This window comes from Sorex fumeus, unplaced genomic scaffold (assembly GCF_029834395.1).
Source record: "Sorex fumeus unplaced genomic scaffold, SorFum_2.1 ptg000051l, whole genome shotgun sequence".
NCBI lineage: Eukaryota > Metazoa > Chordata > Mammalia > Eulipotyphla > Soricidae > Sorex > Sorex fumeus.
In genome coordinates, this window is record NW_026606108.1 from 10,829,183 (window position 1) to 10,853,038 (window position 23,856).

Consider the following 23,856-nt stretch of genomic DNA (forward strand, 5'->3'; position numbering starts at 1 on the left):
AAATGCTCTGCATGGCAGGTAGTAGAGCCCTACAATGTTAACCAAAATTCACTTAAGAAAATAGTACAGGAGAAAGGGAAGGCCCTTGTCTTACACACAACAAACACAGTTCTGTCCTGGTACCATATAAGATTCTTTGAGTAGGGGCTGGAGTGATAGCACAGCGGGTAGAGTATTTGCCTCTCATGCGTCTGACCCGGGTTCCATTCCCAGCATCCCATACTGTCCCCTGAGCACCACCAGGGATAATTTCTGAGTGCAGAGCCAGGAGTGTGCATCACCAGGTGTGACCCAAAAAGAAAAGAGAAAAAAAAGATTCCCTAAGTACCAGCAGGGTCACTTGGGCAGAGCCACAAGTAGCCTCTGCCAGGTGGGCCCCAAAACTCCCCTGCCCAAACATATAAAAAACATATTCCTATGCATAATGGATGATAGTAACCATACAACTACTCCTGAGAGGACATATTACGCCTATGACATTCCTGACCATATCTTGTCCTCTAAGACCAGCGTGGAGCAGACATGGTGGCACTTTCTTACATCCTAGAAATCCAAGGAAGATACTAGCTGAAGCTAGTCTCTTCTAGAACAGGTCCTGGTGGCTGTTGAGACCCTCCCTGCCCCTTTGGGGCCTGATCCCTTTCCTCTATGATTCTGGCCAGCTCCCAAGACACTGTGTCCTTCAGCCCCAGGGCCACAAAATTCTGTACACACAGGAGATCTCCAGGCACTCAGGAGTCACCAAGAACAGAACAACCTCAGCTGTCTCATTTCCTTTCAGCCCAAAGACTCTAGGCAGTGCGCGGCTCCCCAAGCCTAAGGCCGCATGCACCCTTTCATCTGAAACAGCCCTTCCATTCTCAGCAACCTGAATGCAGATCCCAGCCGAGCCCACCACTAGTTTTTGCAAGCCTTGTGCATTCTGAGTCTCAGTTTCCTACTCCGTGTGAAGTACCCAGCCAGCACTGGGCTGGCATCGGGGCTTCTAAAATGAGGGTACCATGAAGTCACCAGCAGAAGCATGAGTTCTGGAAGGCAGGAATCCTCCTGGTGCGCCAGTGGGCCCAGCATTCCCACATGGGATACGTGCTGAGAGAAGGAGGGAAGAGAAAGACAATCACCCAAGCAACGAGCTCTGAGTCCGGACTTCCTGTTTTATTGCCTGAGCCATTTCCCAGCCTGGGGGTTGGGGCGCTGAGCAGGGGGGCTCGGGGCTCAGAAGAATAGTCAGATTCCTGGCAAATGCCTCCCCGTCTGCCAAGAAGTTACCAAGTGACCGGGGAGGGCGGTGTTCCACAAGCCCTGCCTGTCATTGTGGTGGCTCACAGGCATACATAATGCAAGAACATGCTCTCTCCTGGCCACCCTGCAGACTAAGAATAGTGTGGCTGTCCTGTGAGGGAGTCCACGGGGAAGAGGGCGGGACACAGGCGGGACCAGGCAGGGAATGACGTCACTGGGCTGTGTCCCCCACCTCCAAGGCCACCTCTCCATCCCAGTAGATAGGGGTGCTTAGCTCTGATTGTCCAAGCTGGCGGGACACCTGGGCTGTGGGGACCATCCACATCCTCTTCCATCTGCCCTACTTTGTTCTCTCCCCATTCATCAGCCCCTAAATCATCCCTGTTCTATGTGAGTGATGAATCAATACAGACAGTCTTGGTTCCCTATGGGAAACTAAGGAGACAAGATTCTATGGCTTGTTTGTTTGGTGTGTGTTTGTTTGGCATGGGGGATTGAACCCAGGACCTCCTGCATGCAAGGAAAGTGCTCAGCCATTGAGCTACATGACATTTCTAGTCACTGAGAAGTAGTTCTATGGCTTTTAATTAAAAAAAAAAACTGTAAGTTTTAAAACCACTGACCTAAAATGGTGCTTCATGGACTTTAACAAGCATTTAATGATAATCGGGTGGTGTTAAAATGCCAACTGGGCATCAGAGAGGGGTTAAAGCACTTGCCTTGCACCCTTGCACGAGGCCTATTTGGATTCGATTCCCAGCCTCGTCAGGAGTGCAAAGCCAGGAGTTAGCCAGAGCATAGCCAGGTGTGGCCCCCAACTCTCCCCCCTCAAAAAAAATGGAAAATTAAAAATATATATACTAAAATAAAATGCAGACTGAGGCTCACAAAGTCTGGGGTGTGGCCTGAAATTCTGCTAAGAAGCTTCTGGGTGATGCTGCAATGGAACCCACAGAGCACTCAGGCTCAGAGGGAGGAAAGGATGAGTCTTGAGCACCGACCAGGTCTGGATCCTCTGGGGGCTATGGAATGGGAGACTTGGGGTGGAAAGCGGGGGGGGGGGGGCAACAGCCATGAGTTGGGGAGGAGGTCCAATGGCAGACAACACCAAAAAAGCTCAACCTCTTGGGGACCCCAGACTCCCACAGGAATGAAGGTAAGGAAGAAGCCGTCTGCACAGGGGCTCTCGGCTTAGATGACTGTGCCCCCTGCCACGCCCTCACCTGAAGGGCCAAAGAATCTCCAGGAAGGTACAGTACATCCAGGAAGTCATCAAAATGCAAAGAATTATTCCACTCCTTAGAGTTAACATGAATACAAAAACACAAATGCTAGAGGGGATCAAAGGACCTTCTCCTCTCACTGCAACATTATTTACAATAGCCAAAAGCTAGAAATAACTGGAGCAACCAGCAATAATTGAGTGGATAAAGAAGATGCAGAATACTACTCAGTCATAAAAAAGATGAAACCCTACCTCTTACAACACTATGGATGTGGCTAAAGCAAATGCCAGGTGTACTAAGTCAGATAAAGACAAACACTGTGTTATACAGTGAATATAAATGATCAATTAAATTAAAATAAACTTTACTGTAAGACTACCAGAAGTGGCCACTAGAGGGAAGGGAAATGGATAGAACCAGGTAAGAAGGAATCAGTTAGTTCTTGGTGGACAGAAGCAGACTGGAAGTGGTGAACATGACAAACTGGACACACTCATATCAATGCTCAATGACATGCACCTAAAACTTACAGAATATCATAAAACAATATATGTGTGTAAGAAGGAAAAGAATTATTTTTTTAGAGAAATATGAAGAAGCAGACGGATATGTTCAAGAGAGAACCTTGGCTTCTTTCTCCAGAGGGAAAAGTGTCTAGAGTACAAAGCTCAGGCTGAGATGTGGGTAACCCTTAAGACAGAAAATGTGTCGCTTAGATAAAAAATAAATAAATAAATAAAAGTTTTAGACTAAAATAAAATGCAACCAAGATCCAGGGGGCAGATGAGGTGGGCACCCAGTCAGGGGGTGACTGGAGGTGTGTATGAGGTCATCAAGGCCCAAGGGAAAGGAGGAGAGGCCAACCGGCCCCCCAGATCAGTGTAAGGGGGCCGGCCTACAGCCCAGACTGGCTGGATATACCCTTGCATGGCTGGTCCATCACTCCGACCCATTCACACAGAAGCCCCTTATGGCGTCTGCCTGCTGTCACAGTCCGGCGCAGTGAGAGGCGTCCCCTCGGCCTTTCCGCTGCTGCTGACATTCCCTGCCTCCCCCTCCCACCCCTGTGACCACACTTCCCCTCCTCCAGGTCTGCCCCTCACGTGGCACTAAGAGGTCACATTCCTCTGCTCCAGCACCCTCCGCCTCTGCCCCAAATAACGGCATCTTTATTTGCTCTGACATCAGTCAGGTCAGCCAGCACGCACGGGGTGGATGGTGAGCAGCCCTGCAGGGCAGGGCAAGGCCCTTCCCAGGGTTCTCTGCCGTGTCCCCCACCCCCAGATCTGGGCCAGGCCGGAGGCTCAGTAAACATTCCCTGGCTGGGGAAGGAATCACAGAATAAAAATACAGCTCACCTCACTACTGCCGAATCAGTCACCTCCATGGTGCCAAGTGACCTCAGTCACCCTGGGGAAAGGGTCCAGGAGGGACCTACTGGCCACCAGGACCAGTCCTGCGCAGTGTACCCTGCACCAGGTGCCCGGGCTCTAGAGGCCTCGTGGCCCTCTCTGCATGGGGTCTCCGGTGGCCTTGGTGAGAGATGGAATCTGGAAGCGGCTCTGAAGGGACAGGAACTGGTGGCATTAACGCTGTCCAGGCTTAAGGCCCAGAGGGGGTCACCACAGCCAGTGTGTGGCCAGGCCAGGTCTCGGGACAGTTTCGAGCCAACAGCTAAGCAGGGGTGAAGGAGGGAGAGGAGCCATGGCAGGGGCCACCTGCCCACTCGCAGCAGCCACAGGGACAGGGCGGCTGAGTGTGGGAGCCAGCTGGCACCCGCAGGTGGTGGCCTCTCAGCCCCAAGCTCGTGACAGTCTATTTTTTAACTGTCCCCTACCCATCCCCCACCTCCAGGTGCCCTCTCAGGGGACCTTTCACAGAGACTGTGTCCTGGCTGAAGTCAGGGTCAATTTGGGCTTTGGTGGGAGGGTCGCTGAGTCCCACGTCCCCCCAGGGGCCTGCAAGTACTGAGCTGCCCGAGTGGCAGGCCCAGAAAGGAAGAACCTGGACTCCCCACCCTCAGTGGCCACCCCACTCTCCACCCGCTGAGGGAGATCACTACCACTCGAGTCTTGGGATCGGCTCTGTGACACTAATGACGCCCAATGTCAGGCCCTGGCAGTGCCCCAGTGCCCACAGCATTCCCGGAGCACACTTGATCCTCCCTGGCCTGCGCCCAGGGAGGGATGAAGTGACCAAGCTGTGTCATCTCAAGAGCCAAGCCCAGAGCCTCAGACCCCAGACCCGGTGAGGCTCCCTCCGTGACGTACAAGGGACAGGGCACCAGTCTGGGCCCATGGGCACCTCTGCTACCCTCTCTAGGAGAGACTAAACTGTGCCATTGGTATTTTCTTATTTTGTTTGGGCATTTTTTTTTCTTTTTGGGTCACACCGGCTATTCCTGGCTCTGCTAGGAATTACTCCTAGTGGTGCTCAGGGGACCGTATGGGATGCTGGGAATCGAACCCGGGTTGGCTGTGTGCAAGGCAAACGCCCTACCCACTATACTACACTCCAGCCCCTTGTTTTTTTGTTTTGAGGCCCCACCCAATGGCTCTAAGGGGTCACCCCTGCTCTGTATTTGGGGAATCACTCCTGACGGTGCTCCAGGGACCGTATGTGGTACTGAGAACCAAACGAGGGTCAGCTGCATGCAAGGCAAGTACCTTCACTTTATACTATCCCTGTCCCCAAGAAAACAATGGGAACTGTTTCTAGATAAACAAACAAACAAAAAAACTTGTTTTTTTTTTTTTAATCTGCCAAACTCTCTGTCTCCAAGAGACCTTACTCTAGTGGATTAAAAGTGAGAATCCGGGGCCAGCGCCTGCTCTTGTCTGTGGGATTCGTTCTAGCCAATCCCATCTTGACCCACACGGGGGACCCCTCCCCCGACACCACATTTTGGGTGCCAACTACATTCTTTTATACCTATAACCCGTCCTCTACTTCACAATCCATTTTGTAGCAACTCAGAACTGAAGTCTGAGCCCCAGAACAAGCAAATGGCTTCACCCAAGCCCACCGGTGAGTTTGTCAGACTGTAGGCAGGCGCCACATCCGGTCCTGAAGCTCAGCCCAGGCCCCTTCCTTGGTGCCTGTGCCCACCCCCACCCTGTGGGCCAAATGTCAGCAGGTCATTTACACTGAGATGTGGTGAGCCCATCTTTGAAAGCATTTTTCAATTTCAACAGCGACCAAAATATCATCATTCTACTTACACCTCCGTTTTCAGAACACTCCGAGAGAGGATCTATTATTGTTTCTATTTTGCAGATGAGAAAACAAAAGTCTAGAGAGGCGACATCGGCGCTGATGCTTTCTGGCTAACCCAGGAGGAGACTGGTGCAGCCCCAGAATCTGGGGCCTGCAGGAGGCCAAGAGCAAATGGGGAGGCGACATTTTCCCCATGAGGCAGCAGGGGGCTGGGCAGGGCAGCGCAGGGCCCACAGAGCATGTACTATCGGCTCACCGAATGGAAAAGATGAAGCAAGGATGGTGGAATTTCAGGCAGGGGCCAGTTGGTGAAGATTTCCCTCCAGAGAGAGAGGCCTTTTATAAGCCTCTGGAGTCACAGGGCCGGGAGGCCATCCCCACACTGCCTCCTCTGGTCACAGCAGGGAGCAATGGGGTCAGTGTCCAGGGACAGTTCACAAAGGACATGACACTGAGCTCTCCTGAATACACACAACCAGACTGGGCTTGGCCCAAAGGACGGAGACGTGTCCAAAGCCATCCCAGCTCCTGACAGGCCCCTGGACTAGACCCCTCCCACTCTCGTGGCCCAGGCTCTGGACATGCCTCCACATAGGAGGCTGCAGTCAACCATGCAAATAACATTCAGGTCTCTTCTCCACCTTACCTCTGATCTTCCCAATTACCTAGTACCCCCACCAAACTGCTTTCCATTTTCAGTCACACAGCTTCTGAAAAAAATACTACTTTTAGCCATCTGAAAATATCTGGCTTTCTGTTGTTTTTTTCTTTTTTTCTTTTTTCTTCTCTGTCTCCCCAATTCAAATGCAAACTCCTTCTCTCATTCACACTGTACTCTGGAAAGCCTTCCCAGCCACCGCTGGCCAGGGTCACTAAGGACTTCATCCAAGGTCACCAGCGAGCGAGCCGTAAGGTGGGTCTGGCACCCAGAACCAACCGAGCCCCATCCACACCGGCCTATCCTGTCCCTGTTGTCATGCTCCGAGGGGGACCAGAGCCGGAAGGCCCTGACAACAGCACCCCTCCACTTCCCCAGGGGCATGAGGTGCCCCTATGTGGCCGCCCTGCCCGCTTCCCTCCAGGTCCCTCCCTTCCTGGCATCAGCAGTTCCGATGAGCTCATGTCTGGATGCCTGGGAGCTGCCCTGAAGGGAAAGGTGCCCCCCCAGGCCTGGCCCTGGGGTTGGAGGTGTGCTCTGCCTGGGGTGGGGGGGAGGTGGCGTGGCCCCTGCTCAGCCCACCTCCTAGCACTGTGCGGTGGGCTCAGAAGACACATGTCTACGTGGAGATGGAGCGGGGCCAGCACAGGACAGGAGGTGGAGAGAGACTCTTCCGGGCTTTTCCCTGACTCCAAATCAGGGGTGGGAATGTCCGGCCCTTGGGCCAGGCTGTATGAGGCCCGAGAAATCTTGTGGTCTGGCCCTGGTGCATGGATGCTTCTCGTCTGCCTGCATTGCACAGTCCAAGTACGGTGTGAGAAGCATCTCAATGACCCAGGCAGGAAAAGGCTCCTCCTGGCACCCGGCAGGGCCACCTGGGCCCTCCCACCTCCCTCCCCTGGAGCTCCCCTTACCCAGAAAGGGGGTTCTGCCCCCAGACTCGCTCAATCACCCCCCAAAGGTCTCTTTCCCCAACCAAAGTGGAGAGATGCCCTAAAACACTGACTGCGGAAACTAGGGATCAGCTGGGACCCAGGAACCCCAAAGACACGGGGAGTTTCTCCCCCATTTCTTCTTCCACCACTGGAGCTAATGACAAGAGGGAGTAACCGACTTCATTCTACTCTGGCAGGTCCCACCACCTGCAGAGTGGGGGTTGGGGGTGGCCCTGCAGTACATGGTCTCTGGGAAGCGCTCTGCTATTAGAGCAATGCTAACCCATTTTCCTGGTCAGACGCATGGAGAAACTGAGGGCCAGAGGGCGGGTGGGAGGGAATCAAATCTCTAGTGGAAACAGGAGAGGACTTCCCCTACCCCCCTGCACCCCCTCACGGCCCCCAAAGCATACAGCACATTTCCAAAAGTCCTGGGAGGGGAGCAGAGGGTGTAGGGGGGGGAACTCTACCTCAGACTTGAAGTAACTGGTAAGTAGTGTGTGTGTGTGGGGGGGGGGGGGGGGAGTTATGGTTTCAGTTGTGACTTTGCCCACAACACAGGGTACTGGTCTGTTGGGGTAAGTGGCAGGCTGGAACTAACAAGGTTTAGGGTCCCTGGCCCCAGCTGGCTGGTCCCGTTTTCCACTATCCATACGCCCCTATTAACCCTTGGAAAATGAAAATGACAGAGGCCAGGCATCCTGAGAGCACCGGCAGCGCGTTCCCCCTCCGCCCCCCCCCCCCCCCCACCGCCCCATCCCCATCCACAATTCTGTTGTCCGCTCAGAAGTCACCTGCTCACCCCCGTCACTGGGAGCCGGGGTGGGGAGTGGGAGCAAATCCCAAGATCCCACCAAGTTGCTTGACTCCCCGGCCACCTGCAGCGACAGTGGGAAGGCGGGCACCAGCTGTACTGCCCAGCCAAGTCCAGGGGAGAAAACCTCAACTGGGACCCCGCGGTCCCGCCCAGGAGCCTCCGGAGCTTGGAGTGGGGGCATCGGAGCGGAGAATCCTGCGGATTCCTCGGAAAGGTCCAGCCAGGACCCTTCCCTCTTCCCGTTAGAAACCCGTTAGGGACGCGTCAGAGCCCCTCCGCTTGCTCACTCACCTCTGAGGCTCGGTGCCTACCTGGGCAGGAGCGTCCGTCTCCCGGCGCTGTGAGAATGAGACACGGGGGAGGCTCCCAACAGACTGTCCCCCTCTAGGGGGCCCGGCGCGCTGGACACCCGCGCCCGCAGGCAGGAGGTGCCCGAGCCCCCGGAGGCGCCCGCGCTTAAAGCCGCCCCTAGCCCCGGCCCCGGTCGCGGGGAGACGGGTCACGCACCCCACCCCACCCCCCGCACAGACGGGAAACTGAGGCCCGGGATCCGCAGCGAGCCGCCCGTGGGAAAGGAAGCAGCTCCGGGCCGCGCACCCTCCCGCGGTACCTCCCGCGCCGCCGCCTGCGCGCACCTGCCCGCGTGCGTCTGTGCGCGCCTCCCCGACACGCCCGCGCCCCGCGTCCACGGCCGGCCAGCGGGGACCGAGCGAGCGAGCCACCAGCGCTGGGCAGGCTGCGCCCCGCGGCCCTAGCGCCGCCCCGCCGGGCCCGCCCCGCCCACCCTCCTGGGGAGGGGCTGGGAGGTGGAGGGGTGCGAGAACCCCCCACATCCACCCGCGCTGCTCGGCAGGCCGGCTCCCTTTCCTCCATCCCTCCAACCCCGGCTTCTGTGTCTTTTTTTTTCTTCTGCCCCCATAACTGACCTCTTGCACGCAGGATCCTCTGGGTCCCTGTCTGCCCTTGTCTCAACCCTGTTCACGGTGGTAGACTCAGATAAATGAGGACTGAGTACATGTCCCCAGGGACACACACACAAACACACACACACACACACACACACACACACACACACACACATACCCTGACTTAAGTCGTGTGCTAAGTAATGGACAGGGATGCTGAGTCTCATGCCCAAAATTTCCCATCTTTCCTGTAACCAAATTCTTTTCAAATAGAGCACAGGGCCCCGAGGCAGTGGTCTATGTGCCACGGAATCTTGGGATGCTATTAAAAGTCTAGATTCCCAAGTTCTGCCCCTTTCCAGTACTGGGTGGGGAGAGGAGGCGGCCAGTGGAACAGTGGAATTAAATACAGCCAGCACCCTTTGCACTCCTCACTGTTTGGAAATGAAATCACCCTTATTAAAAAAAAAATGCTGGCCTGGGTTTTCACTGAAGTTTCCACGGGTTCCGAGTGCCCCACCCCCTTCCACCAGCTTGGTTCCACTTTCATCTCAGAGCAAGATTCTGGGTGTGGATTTCTGCTAAAGAAATTAGAAGTGTGTTTGGGGGCCAACCGTCCCAGGTTCTGTGAGATGCATAATGGCTTGGGTTGGGGACCACTGTCTGCATCCGGCCACTCCGAGAGCAGGTTGGTGACAGAAGGAACAGACTCTCTCTAGTGGACCCCATCCCCGTGACTTCCTAAGCTCCAGTGAATTCCTGGGAGACTGGGACTGTCCCTTGTGCTGGTGCTGCCCCAAGTGGCCTGTGAGGGGCGCAAGAGAGCCCCCCCACCCCTCCACCCAACCCCGGATCCGGCAGGCAGGTGTGGCCTCCCTGCAGGGCTGGCGCTGGGAAAGAGGCTGCGGCAGCCCAGCATGTGGAAAAGCAGGAAATCAGCTGTGTGGGTGAGCGAGGCGAGGATTGCTGTGTGGGTGAGCACCAGAGAGAAAGACATGAGGAAAAGGAAGGAGGACAGAAAGTGGCTGGGGCTGAGCGTGGGCGGGTGGCAGTGGGTGCAGGCACGGAGAGAGTGTGCGCGTAAGGGAGACTGCAAACTGGAGGGGTGGGAGCCAGGGAAAAAGGGGGGGCAAGAGCCTGCTTTTAGCCTGCGCTGGTGTGTTTGCAGGCAGGACGGCAGCTTGGAAGGCACGTGCGTGCCGTGAACGCCGGTCATGGGGGGTGGGGGGGGTGGGGGGAGGGTATGCCAGTGTACACACCATGCACAGGTGAGTGAGTGGGGTCATGAATGTGTACGGGTGTGAGTCTCTACGAGTGTTCTACGAGTCAGAACATGGGTGTCCACCGGGTACATCCATGTTCGTGTTTGGGGTACACAGGAGCATGTGTGCCCTGTTCCTCTGCCATGCCCTCCCATGGCCGTCCTGTGGCATGGGGGTGTCTTGTGCCTGTCTTCTGACCTGTCCCACTCTTCCGTAGCCCTCAGCAGACTGGGCCCTGGTTCTTGGCAGAGTGAGCACCATCAGCAGCTCATCATGGGCCCTGGTCCCTCTGCCTCTACTGACCGGTCTGCCTGGGTGGGGCAGGGATCTTCCGATGACCCCGGGGCAAATCCCGTTCTCACCCCTGAGGCTTGGAGCAGTGGTCAAGAGAATTCCCACGGCTTCCAAATGCCCAGGATGTCACAGACTCCTAAGTTATGGAGAATGAGGGGGTGGTCAGCAGTAGACCCCAGGAATCCCTGAGTCAGCAGAGGGAGGGAGGGAAGGAGGGAGGGACTCGACAGAATCCCCCGCCAGTCCCCAGAAACTGAACAGCCTTTCCCAGCCCTCAGTGGGCAGAAGAACACAGCCGGCTGTATCATCTCCATTGGAGACAAGGCAGCCAGCCTTGGGGGGGGGGGGGGGGGGGGGAGGTGAGGTGAGGGGGAACCTGGGCCCAGACCACCCAGGGTTCGAATCCTGGTTCCTCCACTCACAGCCTGAGACTCAGGACAGCTCACTTCCATTCCTTCTGCCTTAGTTTCCTCATCTGTGAACTTCATGGGGTTGCACGGGGTTAATTAGAGCAGCATTTCTCCAGTCCAGGAGCCCCAGGATAGTCCATGGTGGAAACACATAAAATAATCTCATAAATGGGAGTCACAGCCTCAGACTAGGGAATCAGACAGGGGTGGAGAGGTGGGGGCTGGGCACAGGAAGGGAACAAGATCGGAAGAGGCGTGGCTGAAAAAAAGTTGAGGAACATGGGTTCAGGGGACACAATCTAGTCACCCGCTCCAAAGAATTTAGCACAGTGCCTAGAACCCATTGATCCCAGCTCTAGCTTTGCCACCAAACTTCTGTGGCACCTGGGACAAATCATCTGCCCTCTCTATGAGCCTCAGAGTCTCAGCTTCATCTCAGTGAGTCATGCCAGCTACAGCCAGCTGAGACTCTATGAAGACTCTGTGTTCCTCTCCGGGTGATCAGCAGACCAGCAAGTCCGGGCTGAACTTAGCAACTCAGCAACTCCTGCCCCAGACCCCCAGGGCTCCAAAACAATGAAGGCTGCAGGCCCAAGCAAGAGCACAGTGGGCAGGGCGCTTGCCTCGCACACCGTCGACCTGGGTTCGATCCCCGGCATCCCATATCCCTGAGCACCACCAGAAGTAACTCCTGAGTTCACAGCCAGAGGTGACCCCCTGAGTGTCGCTGGACGTGCCCCCAAAGAATCAAACAAACAAAAATGAAGACCAGTGTGGGCTCTAACTGAAGACCACCCAGATTTCCCCTTTGCTGCAGCCTCCATCCTCCCTGCACCTCCAAGGAGTCCTCCTGCCTGTTCCCTTGTCCTGAGGTGACCCCGGCACCTTCTGTCCCTCGACACGTGTGGGGCAGAATTAGATGACCCTGCACTGCCCGGCAGAGAGGACAGATCAGACTGTGAAACAAAAAGGAACCCTGTCACCCTCTGTGCCCCAAACACTGAGAACTCAGGAAAATGGGGAAACAAACTGCCTTGAAAGACTGCTGAGGGGCCGAGAAATGAAAAACACCATGTCAGGAGCCACCAGCATTCTGCAAAATGGCCCCTTCTTCTCCCATCTCCACCAGGGTCTCTCTGGTCCAGAACATCCACAGACAAGCACTGCACTGCACTGCACTGTCCTCCTGTTGTTCATCGATTTTCTCGAGCAGGCTCAGTAATGTCTCCATCGTGAGAGTTGTTACTGTGTTTGGCATATCAAATACATCATGGGTAGCTTGCCAGACTCTGCCGTGCAGGTGAGATACTCTCAGTAGCTTGCCGGGCTCCAGACAAGCACCTTCCCCTAATAAATCCAGGATATAAGGATGTCTAGGGCAAAACCCCATATTAAAAAAAAAAGAAAAAATCATGGCTTAGTGGCTTGGAAGCCTCAAATATCTGACAAGTCACTTATCTTCTCTCAGCCTCAGTTTTCTCTTCTGTCCAATGGGAACAGTAACACAATGTTACTCAAGGGGCTAAATATGAGAATGAAAAGAAACGATACGTGTAAAGCTCTTAGCATTGAGGGCTAAGTACATATGGGTTCAGCAAATGATAGCTTTAGGATCGTCCCACTGATGCTGACTGATCGTCTCAGTTATTACCAACCTCCCTCAGGCTTTCATCTAGATTACTCTGAAATTTCCAAGGCACTGTCCCAATTACAAGTGGTCTCTCTACGGCCCCACAAGTCAGACAGGGTTCATGAGTTTTTATCCTCAGATGAAGAAGCTGAGTCTGAGGACGGCAATTCTTGGCAGTTGGTTGCTCGGTACTGACTCCAGGACCAACCCTCTTGCCTCTTGGGCCATGGGCCGCGAGGGGAAAGGGATCACGGCTGGTCCTTCAGGCTCATGGGGACCAGGCCTGGGGCCGGCTCTGGTGTGAGGCCCCCCTCCCCCGTCAGTCACGACTGCGGGTCCTCCCGCCAACATCCTTCCCTCCCCAGGGCCAGCTCTCCTTGCTCCTCCCTACCTCCTCCTGTCACCCCAGTGGATAATGCAGGAACAGTGAGTGGCCTTGGGGGTGGGGGCGGGGGAGACGTGAGGCCAGAGCCTGCAGAGAATTATTTCAGAACAGAGAGTGGGTGGACAGCTGGTGTGATGCCAGCTAGGCATCGGCAACGCCTCAAGGAAAATGAAGTATTTCTTCAGTTTCCTGATGCATGGGCCCTGCCAAGCCTGTGAGCCCCGCATGCCCCGCACCCTCGGGACCTGTTTGCGCTGACTCCCGATAAGCCGAGCATGGCCCTGCGCACGTCCTCTCCATCTGGACCCTCTTGAACGTAGCCAGGAGCTGTTGGTGGAGGTGATTCAGTCCGGGGTTTCCCTGTCCCGCCCTGCCCCGACACTCCAGCCGCCGCAGGAAAACGGTCACTGCGCTTTCCTTCCTCCCCGCCCTACGACGTGCTGTACTCGGCCCCCACTGCAGCCCAGGTGACAGGGGCCTGCTCCTGTCGTCTCCAACAGAAGGGAAACTGAGGCAGGGTGGGGGAAACATGAACTCAGCTCAGCCAAGGCGCAAGCTGGGGGTCCTGGAGCAGGAGCTCCCCTCCGTGGACCTCAGTTTCCTCATCTGCCGGAATTAGTCACAGGCTCCAGCCTCTGGCTCTGCTCGACCTGGGCCAAGGTAGAGGTTGCACTGTCCTGCCCACGTCAGCAGCCCAAGGACATGCAGACACCAGCGCTCACGTGCAGATAAGCCTCCAGCCCCACGGCATCCGACTCCACTTCTGCTTGTCACCACGGATAACTGAAGGTCAGACAAAACTTGAGAGTTGGGCTTGGGGAAACAAAAACCCAAAAACCCCGGGTATGATACCCCGGCTGTCCCTCCCTGCTTTCTCAAGTGCACTCTCTGGCACGGGAGTTGGCAGGCTTGGAGGGCATGTAGTGGGCATGGCACAGGGCACACGGCCAGCCCTTCTCGCCACCACGGCGAGTGCAGGCACAAGGCACCTGGGAAGTACGGCTCTGGTCCCTGGGACCCCAAATTGAGGACTCGTGTCCCACGGGGAAGGGACTTACCTGCTTTCTGGACATCCCTGGGTCCCGGATTGGGGCTGAGGCTGGATGGCATCCTCCGGGCCTTGGCCAGGTCCCAGTCCTGGCTGGACAGGCCATCCCGTGGTGCGTCCCCTCGTGCCTCGCTGGGCCAGCTGGGTGTGTTGATGCCTCGGACTCTCGGCAGTTGGGGTGTCCCTTGGTCGGCTCCACAGGCAAAGCGGTCCCCGCTCCGGCGGGCTCCCGTCTCTCCCTTCAGGCCCTCAAGCCCCACCTCCCCCTGCACGCTGTCTTCACCCCCACTCTCCTCGGCCTCCAGGGCCAGACACCTATAGCTCCCGTCAGGGATCCTGAAGGTGCAGGGGGAAGACGTGTCTTCACTGGGCCCCAGGGGCGGAGGTGGGATGGGGGGGCCCAGCATGGTGCTGCCTGGGGGGGCACTGCTGTCCACTCGGCGGTGGCACCTCCACTGGTTGCTGCTTCTTCCTCTGCACTCGCGGAGCTGGGGCCCCCAGTCTGGGAGCCGTCCTGGGCTGTGCGTAGAGGAGGTAGGACCCCCAAATCCTCCTTTTAAGCCTGTCTCTGGTTGCTCTTCAGAATAGTCTATCTGCAGAGGGAGAGAAGAAACGGAGCATCAGCCGCCTCATGCGGTGCTCCAGCCGAACTTCTGGAAGCTGCCAGTCGTAGGGCGCCGAGAACCAGGTGGCCTTTCGGGTTCCGGTCCCACACATCCGCTGCCAGGCCCCCGGGCTTCAGTCATTGGACATTCCACAATTTCACCCCATTCTTGTTCTGCCTGACACTTTATTTGCGTAACATTATCCCTTAAAATAAACTTGAAATCACTTCTTTCTATTCCTGTTGACTTACCTTAAGCAATAATCAGCAGGAAAACCACAGGTATGTTATACTAAGCCATTTCCCCCCAAAGAGACAGTAAATAGGTGTCTGCTTCTTTGAAAACCTTTCTTTGGGCATAGCCTAGAATGAATTCCCTCATGTCACCAATGTCATAGACACCCTAAGAATCATGGGATAGGAAAAAGAGTTTTAAAAAAAAAAAGGTAGGGTCCTGGAGCCCTGAGGAGGCTGTGCAAACTTTCAGCTAGAATCTCGGTGCTGTAACCTGAGTGACCAGTCACATACCCTCTGTTCATCTCAGCTCCCCCATCTGTCAAGGGGGATGCAATACAATCTCCCCCCACTTTATCCATAATGCAATGCTTTGGGACCCACAGCAGGTGGACTCAGTGGAGTGTACTAGCCCTAAGCATATATTTCTCTAAAACACATATATCTGACGTGATTTCCTCGAGTAATGGAAACCACGAGAGGGATGCTACTGATAGAGGGGCATCTGTGGGACCTTCAGGGGTCTTGCGGTGGAGATTGAGTGAGCATGCCTGGGATCTAGCAGCTTCTGAGACATGAGTCAATGCGTGTTGGCAGCTCTTTCATTTCCCAAAAGTTTCCTGAGCTTCCGATGACCATCCAAGGGAGCGGGGACCCAGTGGGATCATGAAGACCCAGATCCCTGGTGAGGGAAACAAGATGGTAATAGCAGGACTATTTATAAATATTACCGGGGATGATCGTCAGGAGCGAGGGGAGAGACTTCCTGTAAGGGATGGAGGAGGGGCTTGGAGAGGAGCGGGTGGAAGAGCTGGCTGGGCAGGGAGGCAGATGGAGAGTGGGAGTGGAGGAAAAGGAAGGAGTCGGGATGCAGCCCAGGTTGTTGCTCTGGTGACAGGGAGTTGTTAATAGGGAATCAGAAGCAAATGGGAAGGAAGGAGCAGGTGTTCGGGCCAGAGAGGATGATCCCATCAATCAAGGTTTCCTGGGGGAGGAAGAGATGCGAGATCCATCTCCCAGACTCACCCCAGGCCTGGAGCTCATCTGACAGTCCCAGGCTGGAGACAAAGTCTGGAAAATCATTTGTGTCCCCAAGGGGTTGCAGATGGGCAGCTTCCCCAGGAAGGACAGGGGGGACCTGAGACAGTGCAATGGGGCTGTCCCACCCACAGTGAGGCTGTGAGAATAGTGAGCCTGCTCACTGGTGATGGCACAGCCTGAGCCTGGCTCAGCACCAGCTTTGAACCCCCCCCCCCACTGCTGCCAAGACTGGGACAAGCTTTGGCCCCTGGTGGGAGCTGTACCAGGAGAGCTTGGTTGGCACAGAGAAAGATAAGCACACCTGGCCAGAGCCAGAGTACAGCGGGGAGGGTGTTCGCCTTGCGCGTGGCCGACCTGGCTTAGATCCCCGGCGTCCCATAGGGTACTCTGAGCACCACCAGGAGTAACTCCGAGTGGAGAGTCATGAGTAACCCCTGAGCACCTCTGGGTGTGGTCCCCTTCCTGCCAAAGAAAATCAAAGAAGAAGGAGGAGGAGGAGGAGGAGGAGGAGGAGGAGGAAGAGGAGGAGAAGGAGGAGGATAAGTAAGCACATTACCTGCTCCAAGGGCAAGTCAGCACCATGCAGGGAAGGCCAACAAGCCCAGGAGCTGAGCAATAAGAAGCAACTAGCTGCCAGGCAGCTGGATCACCATGAGGTGTTCTGACCCACACTCACTGTGAATCCTGCTCTGTCCCGGGCTGCTCACAACTCCTCACAACCCTGTGATAGGTGATGTTCTCATTACTCTGTCCGAGGGAAGGAAACTGAGGCTCAGACCAGCCCAGAGACTGGGTGAGAGACAGGAAAAAGTCAGTTGATGTGGCTGTGTTTTTTTTCTCTCCTCTTGTGGATATTTGGTGGTATTTGAAAGGACCTGTGCACACATATGTTCACTGCAGCACTTAGTACAACTGCCGTCTTATCAAAACAACGTCAATGAATAGATCAAGAGTGTGTGGTCTACATACACAGTGGGCTACTACTCTGTTCTAAGGAAAAACAAAACCAGCTCGGAGAGACACCACAGCTGAGCTGACACAGGCAGGCCCAGTCACTGGGCCGGGATCTCTGGAACCTTCTCAGGATAGGGGCAGGCCCAGTCCCAGTCGATTGGGGGCCTAGCACTACACCCATACCTGACCTCCACCAGCATATAAAGGGCTCGATGAGCCGCCATACTGCTGACTCATCCCAACCCCACAGCTCCTGGAGCACACACCGCACCCTATGCAGCCATGTGGCATCCCCAAGTGTCACTCTACTGACAGCCCTGTAGGAGCACATAAAATTAGACGGGTTAAGTTGTGTAGAAGCCCACGAAGCTCATTGAGCCAAAACAGTAGCACAGAAGGCTCAACTAGAGCCTAAGAGCTCAGTAAATCCTCATACAATGACTTTGGTAGCATCTTTGTGAGATATATGGTGTAACAAGCAACAGAAAGTAAATCATTTGGGGTCAGCTCAGGGGGCAGGCTTCGTGGGTAACTGGGAGGGAAGGTGACGAGGGCCATTGGATTGGTGTTGGAACACTAGGTACCGGGCACAATTGTATTATGAACAATTTTGTAAATCACAGTCTTCTTCAAAAGCTTCAAACATGAAAGAAACATTCAACATGCAACCTGCCCCATCCTGGATGGAACTAGAGGATGCCATTCTGAGTGAAGTCAGTCAGGAGAGCAGGGGTAGACCCAGAATAATCTAGCTCATATCTGGGACTTAAAGATACATAACAAGGCCGCAACAATGAGCCGAAGGGGGCACGATGAAAGAGCAGATCCACACAGTTGAGTTGTTTGTGACTTGACAGGGAGGGGCACTGGGGTCCTCGGGAGAGGGAAGTGGCTCCACTGGCTATGAGCGTGATGCTGGAATTATGTGCCTAGGAAACCATCATGAACAGTATTCTAAGTCACAGGACCTTCATTGAGAAAAAAATTAATTTAAAAACATTTAATGAGGGGCTGGTGCGATAGGACAGTGGGTAGGGCATTTGCCTTGCATGTGGCTGACGCGGGTTAGATTCCCAGCATCCCATATGGTCCCCCGAGCACCGCCAGAGTAATTTCTGAGTGCATGGGCCAGGAGTAACCCCTGAGCATCGCTGGGTGTGGCCCAAAAAGCACTGTCACTGTCATTGTCCTCCCGTTGTTCATTGATTTGCTCGAGCGGGCCCAATAACATTGTGAGACTTGTTGTTACTGTTTTTGGCATATCGAATATGTCAAATATAGCTTGCCAGGCTTTGCTGTTCAGGCGAGATAGTCTCGGTAGCTTGCTGGGCTCTTCGAGAGAAGCAGAGGAATCGAACTCGGGTTGGCCGGGTCAGCCGCGTACAAGACAAATGCCCTACCCACTGTGCTATCCCTCCAGCCCCGACCCAAAAAGGAAAAAAAAATGTAATTAATTCATTTTGATTGAAGCAATACATCATATCAGTAAAAATATTAGAAATTTAAGTTAAAAAGTTAAAAAAAAAAAAAGATGGCATGGAAGTCAAAATCAGCCCCAGGCCAAGCCCTACACAGAGAAGGTGAACAGGGCCAGTGTGTCTCTCTCAGCGCCCCTCGGAGAGGCACCAGGAACCTCAGGCTCCGACTCAGGGCAGGAGTGAGAACACCCTGGGCCACTTCCTCTGAGGGCTGCAGTCAGGCTGCCAAAGGCACCCCTGTGGGCTGGGTCCGAGAAGGGGAGCGGGGTGGTGAGCCCCTGCCGTGTCTGGGGGCTGCGATTCTGCAGCCACCTATCCCCACACCCAGATGGCAGCGGGCGGAGGGAGGGGGCGAGCGCAGGGCCCCCTCTCATGCCCCACGGGGCCTCGCCTCCTCTGTCCCTGCTTCTGTTTTGCTGTATTTGACGAAGTCCACGGTTTCCAGGAAAGAAGAGAGAGGCGGAAAGTTAACTTTTCCGCCACCCACACAAATATTTTTGGCCAGCGCTGTCTTCCCGCTGCCAAGGCAAGGGGGAGGAGGGCTTGGCAGGGGGACTCTGAGTCTAGTCTCCCTCCCAGGGAGGCTGAGGCCAGGAACACCCACCCTGCCGGGGCCAGGAGGGGCAGCGCAGGCCAGGACCAGCCCAGGCAGCCGCCCTGATGGGGCATCTGCTAGTGGCCCGCACAGCCCTGCAACTAACAGGCCGGTGAGGGGAGTGCAGAGAGGCCAGCTCCTTATCAGCCTGGGGGTGGGAGGAGGGCAAGCATGGGACTCGAGCCACCGCCCACCTCTCCCTGCTCTACAGACTCCAACCCCCCGAGGGGGGTCCACAAGTCAGAGGCTCAGGCGCCGCAGGTCAGAATGGGCATGTGGCCACTGCGGATGGCCCCGTGAGAAATAGGAGGGGCCCTCTTATTCCAACCGTCCCGGTCATCTGACTTTAGGCCCCTGAGCCCGGCAGGATAGTCAGACGGAAGCCAGCGAAACCTCGGTTGTCCAGTGTGGAGTGCTGGGCCCAGGGTACAGTCAGGGGCAAGCCTGGAACTTGGACCCAGGACCCCACACCCCCAACCATGAGTACAAGCAGGGCCCCAGGACAGTCCTCGCAGCTAACAGCCGTCCTCCCTGCCTTGTCCCCGTGAGGCGCAGACCTGCTGGATCTCCCAAGGCTCCTGCTTCTCATTGGCCTCTGCAGTGGGGGATGCTGAGGAAGTTGGGGAATATGGCCCTGGGCCTTCCTTCTTCCCTTCTCTAGGCACTGGCTGTGCCATCAGATCTGGGCTCCAATTCTGATCCACTTCAGTGAGTGCCTGAATGTGGACTAGTCCCCACATTGCTAAGCTTTGGGCTCCCCGACTGTCAAATGGATCCAAAGAAGGCCCATAACACAGGGCCTTGGACACTGCCTCCCTGAGCGCAGGGGTGGGGGCCGCCTAGGGTGCTGCTCAGTCTACATAGCCTGAGTGAGAGTCCATCCCGGCCTGGTCTCCCCTGGAGTCCCCGCCCCAGCTGGGCTGTGGCTGTGAGAAGGCACACAAGTGGGAATTAATGCTGGGGCTGGAGCGATAGCATAGTGGGTAGGACATTTGCCTTGCACACAGCCTACCCGGGTTCAATTCCCAGTATCCCATATGGTCCCTGAAGCACCATCAGCAGTGATTCCTGAATGCAGAGCCAGGAGTAAACCCTGTGCATCACCAGGTGTGACCCAAAGAGAAAAAGAGAGAGAGAGAGAGAGAGAGAGAGAGAGAGAGAGAGAGAGAGAGAGAGAGAGAATGTCAAGAACCTGGGTCTTCATAGGTACATTGCAGGGGCCAAGGCTGGGGTCCTAGTTTTGACTCTTCCATGGACTCAGTGAGCCCAGCCAAGGGAACTCCAGGAGTGGACTCTGGATCAGGGAAACTGATCCAGCCTGGGAATGACGGTGGGAGCCCAGACCTGTCCAGGCCCGGCCTCTGCCCTGCTGCTGCGTCTCTCTGTCCCAGCACTTCAGCAGGCCTGAACCCCGGTGCCCTAAAGCGCCACTCTGCATGCGTTCTTTCCTGCTCAAGAACCCTCCATGGTTCCCCCGCTGCCCAACGAGAAAAGATGCAAACCAGGGGAAAAGGTAGATGCAAAGGCAGATCTTGGCAAAAGGGCAGGAAAGAAGGTTTCCTGGGAATGATGACGGTTGTGTTGGATTTAAAGGGCTTGGGCAGGAAGTGTTGGCATTCCAGAGTACGGACAGTGCATCATTCACCGAGGCCCGGTGTGACCGCCCCAATCTGCCCAGGCACAATTGCTAGTGCAAAAGATGACAGGTTAGGGGTGGTGCTGAATGAGAGTGGGCACAGGAGCTCTGCGAGCTCCAGTGCAGAGAGGGAGGGAGGCTGAAACAAGGCCTAGGAGCAGGGATTCTGCTGGAGAAGAGGCTCTAGAACAATTTCCTCAGCACCTGGAACAACGCCAGGATCCTGGCAACAATGGCGATGATGCTTGTGGAGTGTTTACTGCGGCGGTGCTATTCCAGACACCTCCTGCACATTAACTCATTTGATCTTCATCACAGCCCTGCAAGGAAGGGGCTGTTATTAACCCCACTGGACAGATAAGGAAGTGGAGCTTACGTGACCTGCCAAGCTCACACAGCTAGTAGGAGGTTGAATCAGAGTTCATATCCTCATGATCTCGCTCCAAACATCTCTCCCACCCCTAAGGCTATACTGTTCGTGTTTGGGCCACACCCAGTGATGCTCAGGGCTGACTCCTGGCTCTGTGTTCAGAGATCACTCCTGGCAATGGTCAGGGGACCATACAGGGATGCTGGGGATCAAACCCAGGTCATCTGTGTGCAAGCCAAGTGCCCTACCCACTGTACTATCTCTCTGATCCCTCGAATGTCTTATTAGTGTATGTAGTTACCGAAAGAAAGAATGAATGAATGCGAAGGAAGGATGGAAGGAAGAGGGAAGAGCTCACTCCCCCCACCCCCCACCCCACCCCACCCACAGTTCCTGACACTTTGCATCAAATGCAGCAGTCACTCAATAATAACTGGGGGTGACCAGGGCATTAAAGTTACCCTGGGGAAAGGGAGGACTCAGAGCTGGTCAGTGGCTTGGAGTGAGCCCTCACCCCACCCCCAAACCTGGTAGTCCCTCTGCAGCCGGGTAGGGGCTTGTCCTGTCCAGGGCTGAATGCAGCCCAGGAAGAGAATGGGCTGCGGCCTCCAGAAACCAGGCCTAGAGTGTGCTCCTGCCTCCTGGCATCTTTCCATCAAAGCAAGTGAGAGTTCCTCAACATGGCTCCCGAGAGCTGTCCCGACAACCAACAGGCGAGGAGGCCTGCCTGCAAGCGACTGTGCTCTGTGTCTCAGGGGGGCTGCATCTTTCCTGCACTCCAGTTTCCCAGCTGGGAAAGGCAGCGGGGTCATTGCCGGGCTTCACATCCTCCCTGATTTGTCCCTGTCCCACCGTGTTTCAGGGACAGAGTCAGCATCCGAGTGGGCATGTGTGGCCTAGCCTGTTGCAGCCTCCTGTAGGCCTGTGGGGCAGACAGACAGATGGACCACACCACTCCTGGCTCCTTCCCCTGCCGGCTCTGCTCTGACCTCTCCTTCCCTCATCCCCACCAACTCCTGGGGGGCAGAAGGGAACAGTCAGGGTGGTGTGGGGTGACCCCTGGAAGCAAGACGTGTCTGGGAGGGCTTGGTAGAAGTCTGAAAACCGAGCACACTGGGTGGTCTTAGGAAGAGGGGAAGCAGCCCAGCCATGGCCTCTGCATCCTGGCTGGGTAGCATGGTACTCACTTCATCTCATTCAAGTTCAGTTGCTCTCCTTGTAGGCTGGAGACAACCACTCACTCCCTCATTCATTCATTCAGCACATCTCACCCAGGTCCTGTTGGGTGCCATCTGCTATTTTAAGGGCTGGAGGTATACAGTGAACAAAAGAGAAAACAACCCTGCCCCCATGCAGCTCAGATGTTAGTTGGGTTGGACAGATCCTAAATAAATCGAGCACATCAGATGGTGATAAGTGTGATGGGAAAATAATTAAGCAGGAAAGGCGGCCAGGGAGTGCTGTGCCATTAGTCTTGGGAGGGAAAACCTTGGCAGATGCCATTCTGTGCTTCAGACGGTATCTGTATTAAGTTCACAATTAGGTTAAATTTTCATATGCAGTTATAAAATCAACAGTAGGTAGCCAACTCAGCACATAACCTTACTGACTCCCAACAAATCCTCGGATGTCTGTTTCCTAAGCTAAAATCCTGACTACTTAATTTTCCTTCATTTAAGAAACACAATCTTCTGCTAGGATTATGTCTCCCACTTAGGACTGAGTATTTTTTTATGATCCAGAACATAAAAATGAGTCTTCATGTTAGCACTCTCCCTCCAAGGACATAATTCTCCAAATTCATTCCATCAATGATGCCTCCCTGATGTAAAAGTGACACTATAGAATGAGTTTGGATATAATGCTGATGTTATCATATAGTTATGGGGATTCAATAAGTTCAGGTCCGTTAGTGTTTAGTAAGATACAGCTACTATCGTAAAAATGATAATTTTGATGATGAATTTATCAATGATTGAGCTGGGCACTGTTCTGGTACATCCTCTCAATTATGATTGTTTATTGCTTACAATACCGGCATGAGTAAGGCACCTATCATCATTCCCATTTCACAGACAGAGTAACTGAGGTCCTGAGAGCATGAGTTGCTGCCCATGGTCCTCAGGGCAAGAAAACAATCAAGCCAGGATCTGATGGGTTGATTGTTGGAACCTAGTAAGCTCAGGGCTTCCTGCTGGCTCTGTCTGAGCTCAGGGATCACTCTGACAGTGAGCAGATGGTGGGCACAGGGAACCACAGGAGATACCAGGGATTGATCCCAGGTCTGCCACATGCAAGGCAATTGCCCTTTCTGCTGTGCTCTTACTCCAGCCCCAAGAGTAGTTTGACCAACTAGTTTCTGATCTATATAAACAGGTTTATGTATGACCACGTGGTTCATATATGGTGGTCCCTGAGGGGGGGGAGATGTCCACTGGGTGGTCACTAGGAGTCATTAAAGGAAGTTTAGGGCAAGGTCACTTTTCATCACACACACACACACACACACACACACACACACACACACACACACACACACAAGCCTTTATCCTGGTCTGGCTCTGCCATGCCCACTGTGCCCTTTGACACCTCCCCTCCACTTCTAGACCTCCACAGAGAACCCCAACACACAGTGACCGGGCTGGACCAAATGCCCTTCCAGCTCTGGGTTGACCCTGAATCCTGGTCCCCAGGACACTGGGGAAACTATAGTCCGTTCCGAATGGACTCGCCTAATCTCGCCTGCTCAGTACCTCAGCCAGATCCCCTACATCACATCTATTTCTGCCCCACTAGGTTTATAAATACGCAGGCCAGGGAACCAACTTCAGCAGAACTGGAGATACTGCTGAAGTCATGATTATAAATACAGGGCCCAGGCTGGCTGGACACAACAGGGCCCCCGCCAGCCTGGAA

General features: G+C 54.8%; 1 protein-coding gene across 3 annotated transcripts in view; it reads right to left on the bottom strand.

Annotated features, from left to right (window-relative positions):
• SYNPO (synaptopodin) overlaps positions 1-14,435 on the bottom strand; it is a 35,890-nt gene extending 21,455 nt beyond the window's left edge. The window contains exon 1 of one of the 3 annotated variants that reach the window (XR_008793885.1): positions 8,386-8,428. Coding sequence is in view for 1 of the 3 variants with exons in the window: in XM_056124519.1 (XP_055980494.1) it covers positions 14,039-14,435 (397 nt within the window). In the remaining 2 variants the exon portion in view is untranslated. Of the gene's footprint in view, positions 1-8,385; positions 8,429-8,729; positions 8,856-14,038 lie in introns of those variants that run through there. The other 2 variants (XM_056124519.1, XM_056124518.1) reach the window with 2 other exon arrangements.
• Between the last annotated feature and the right edge of the window lie 9,421 nt (positions 14,436-23,856).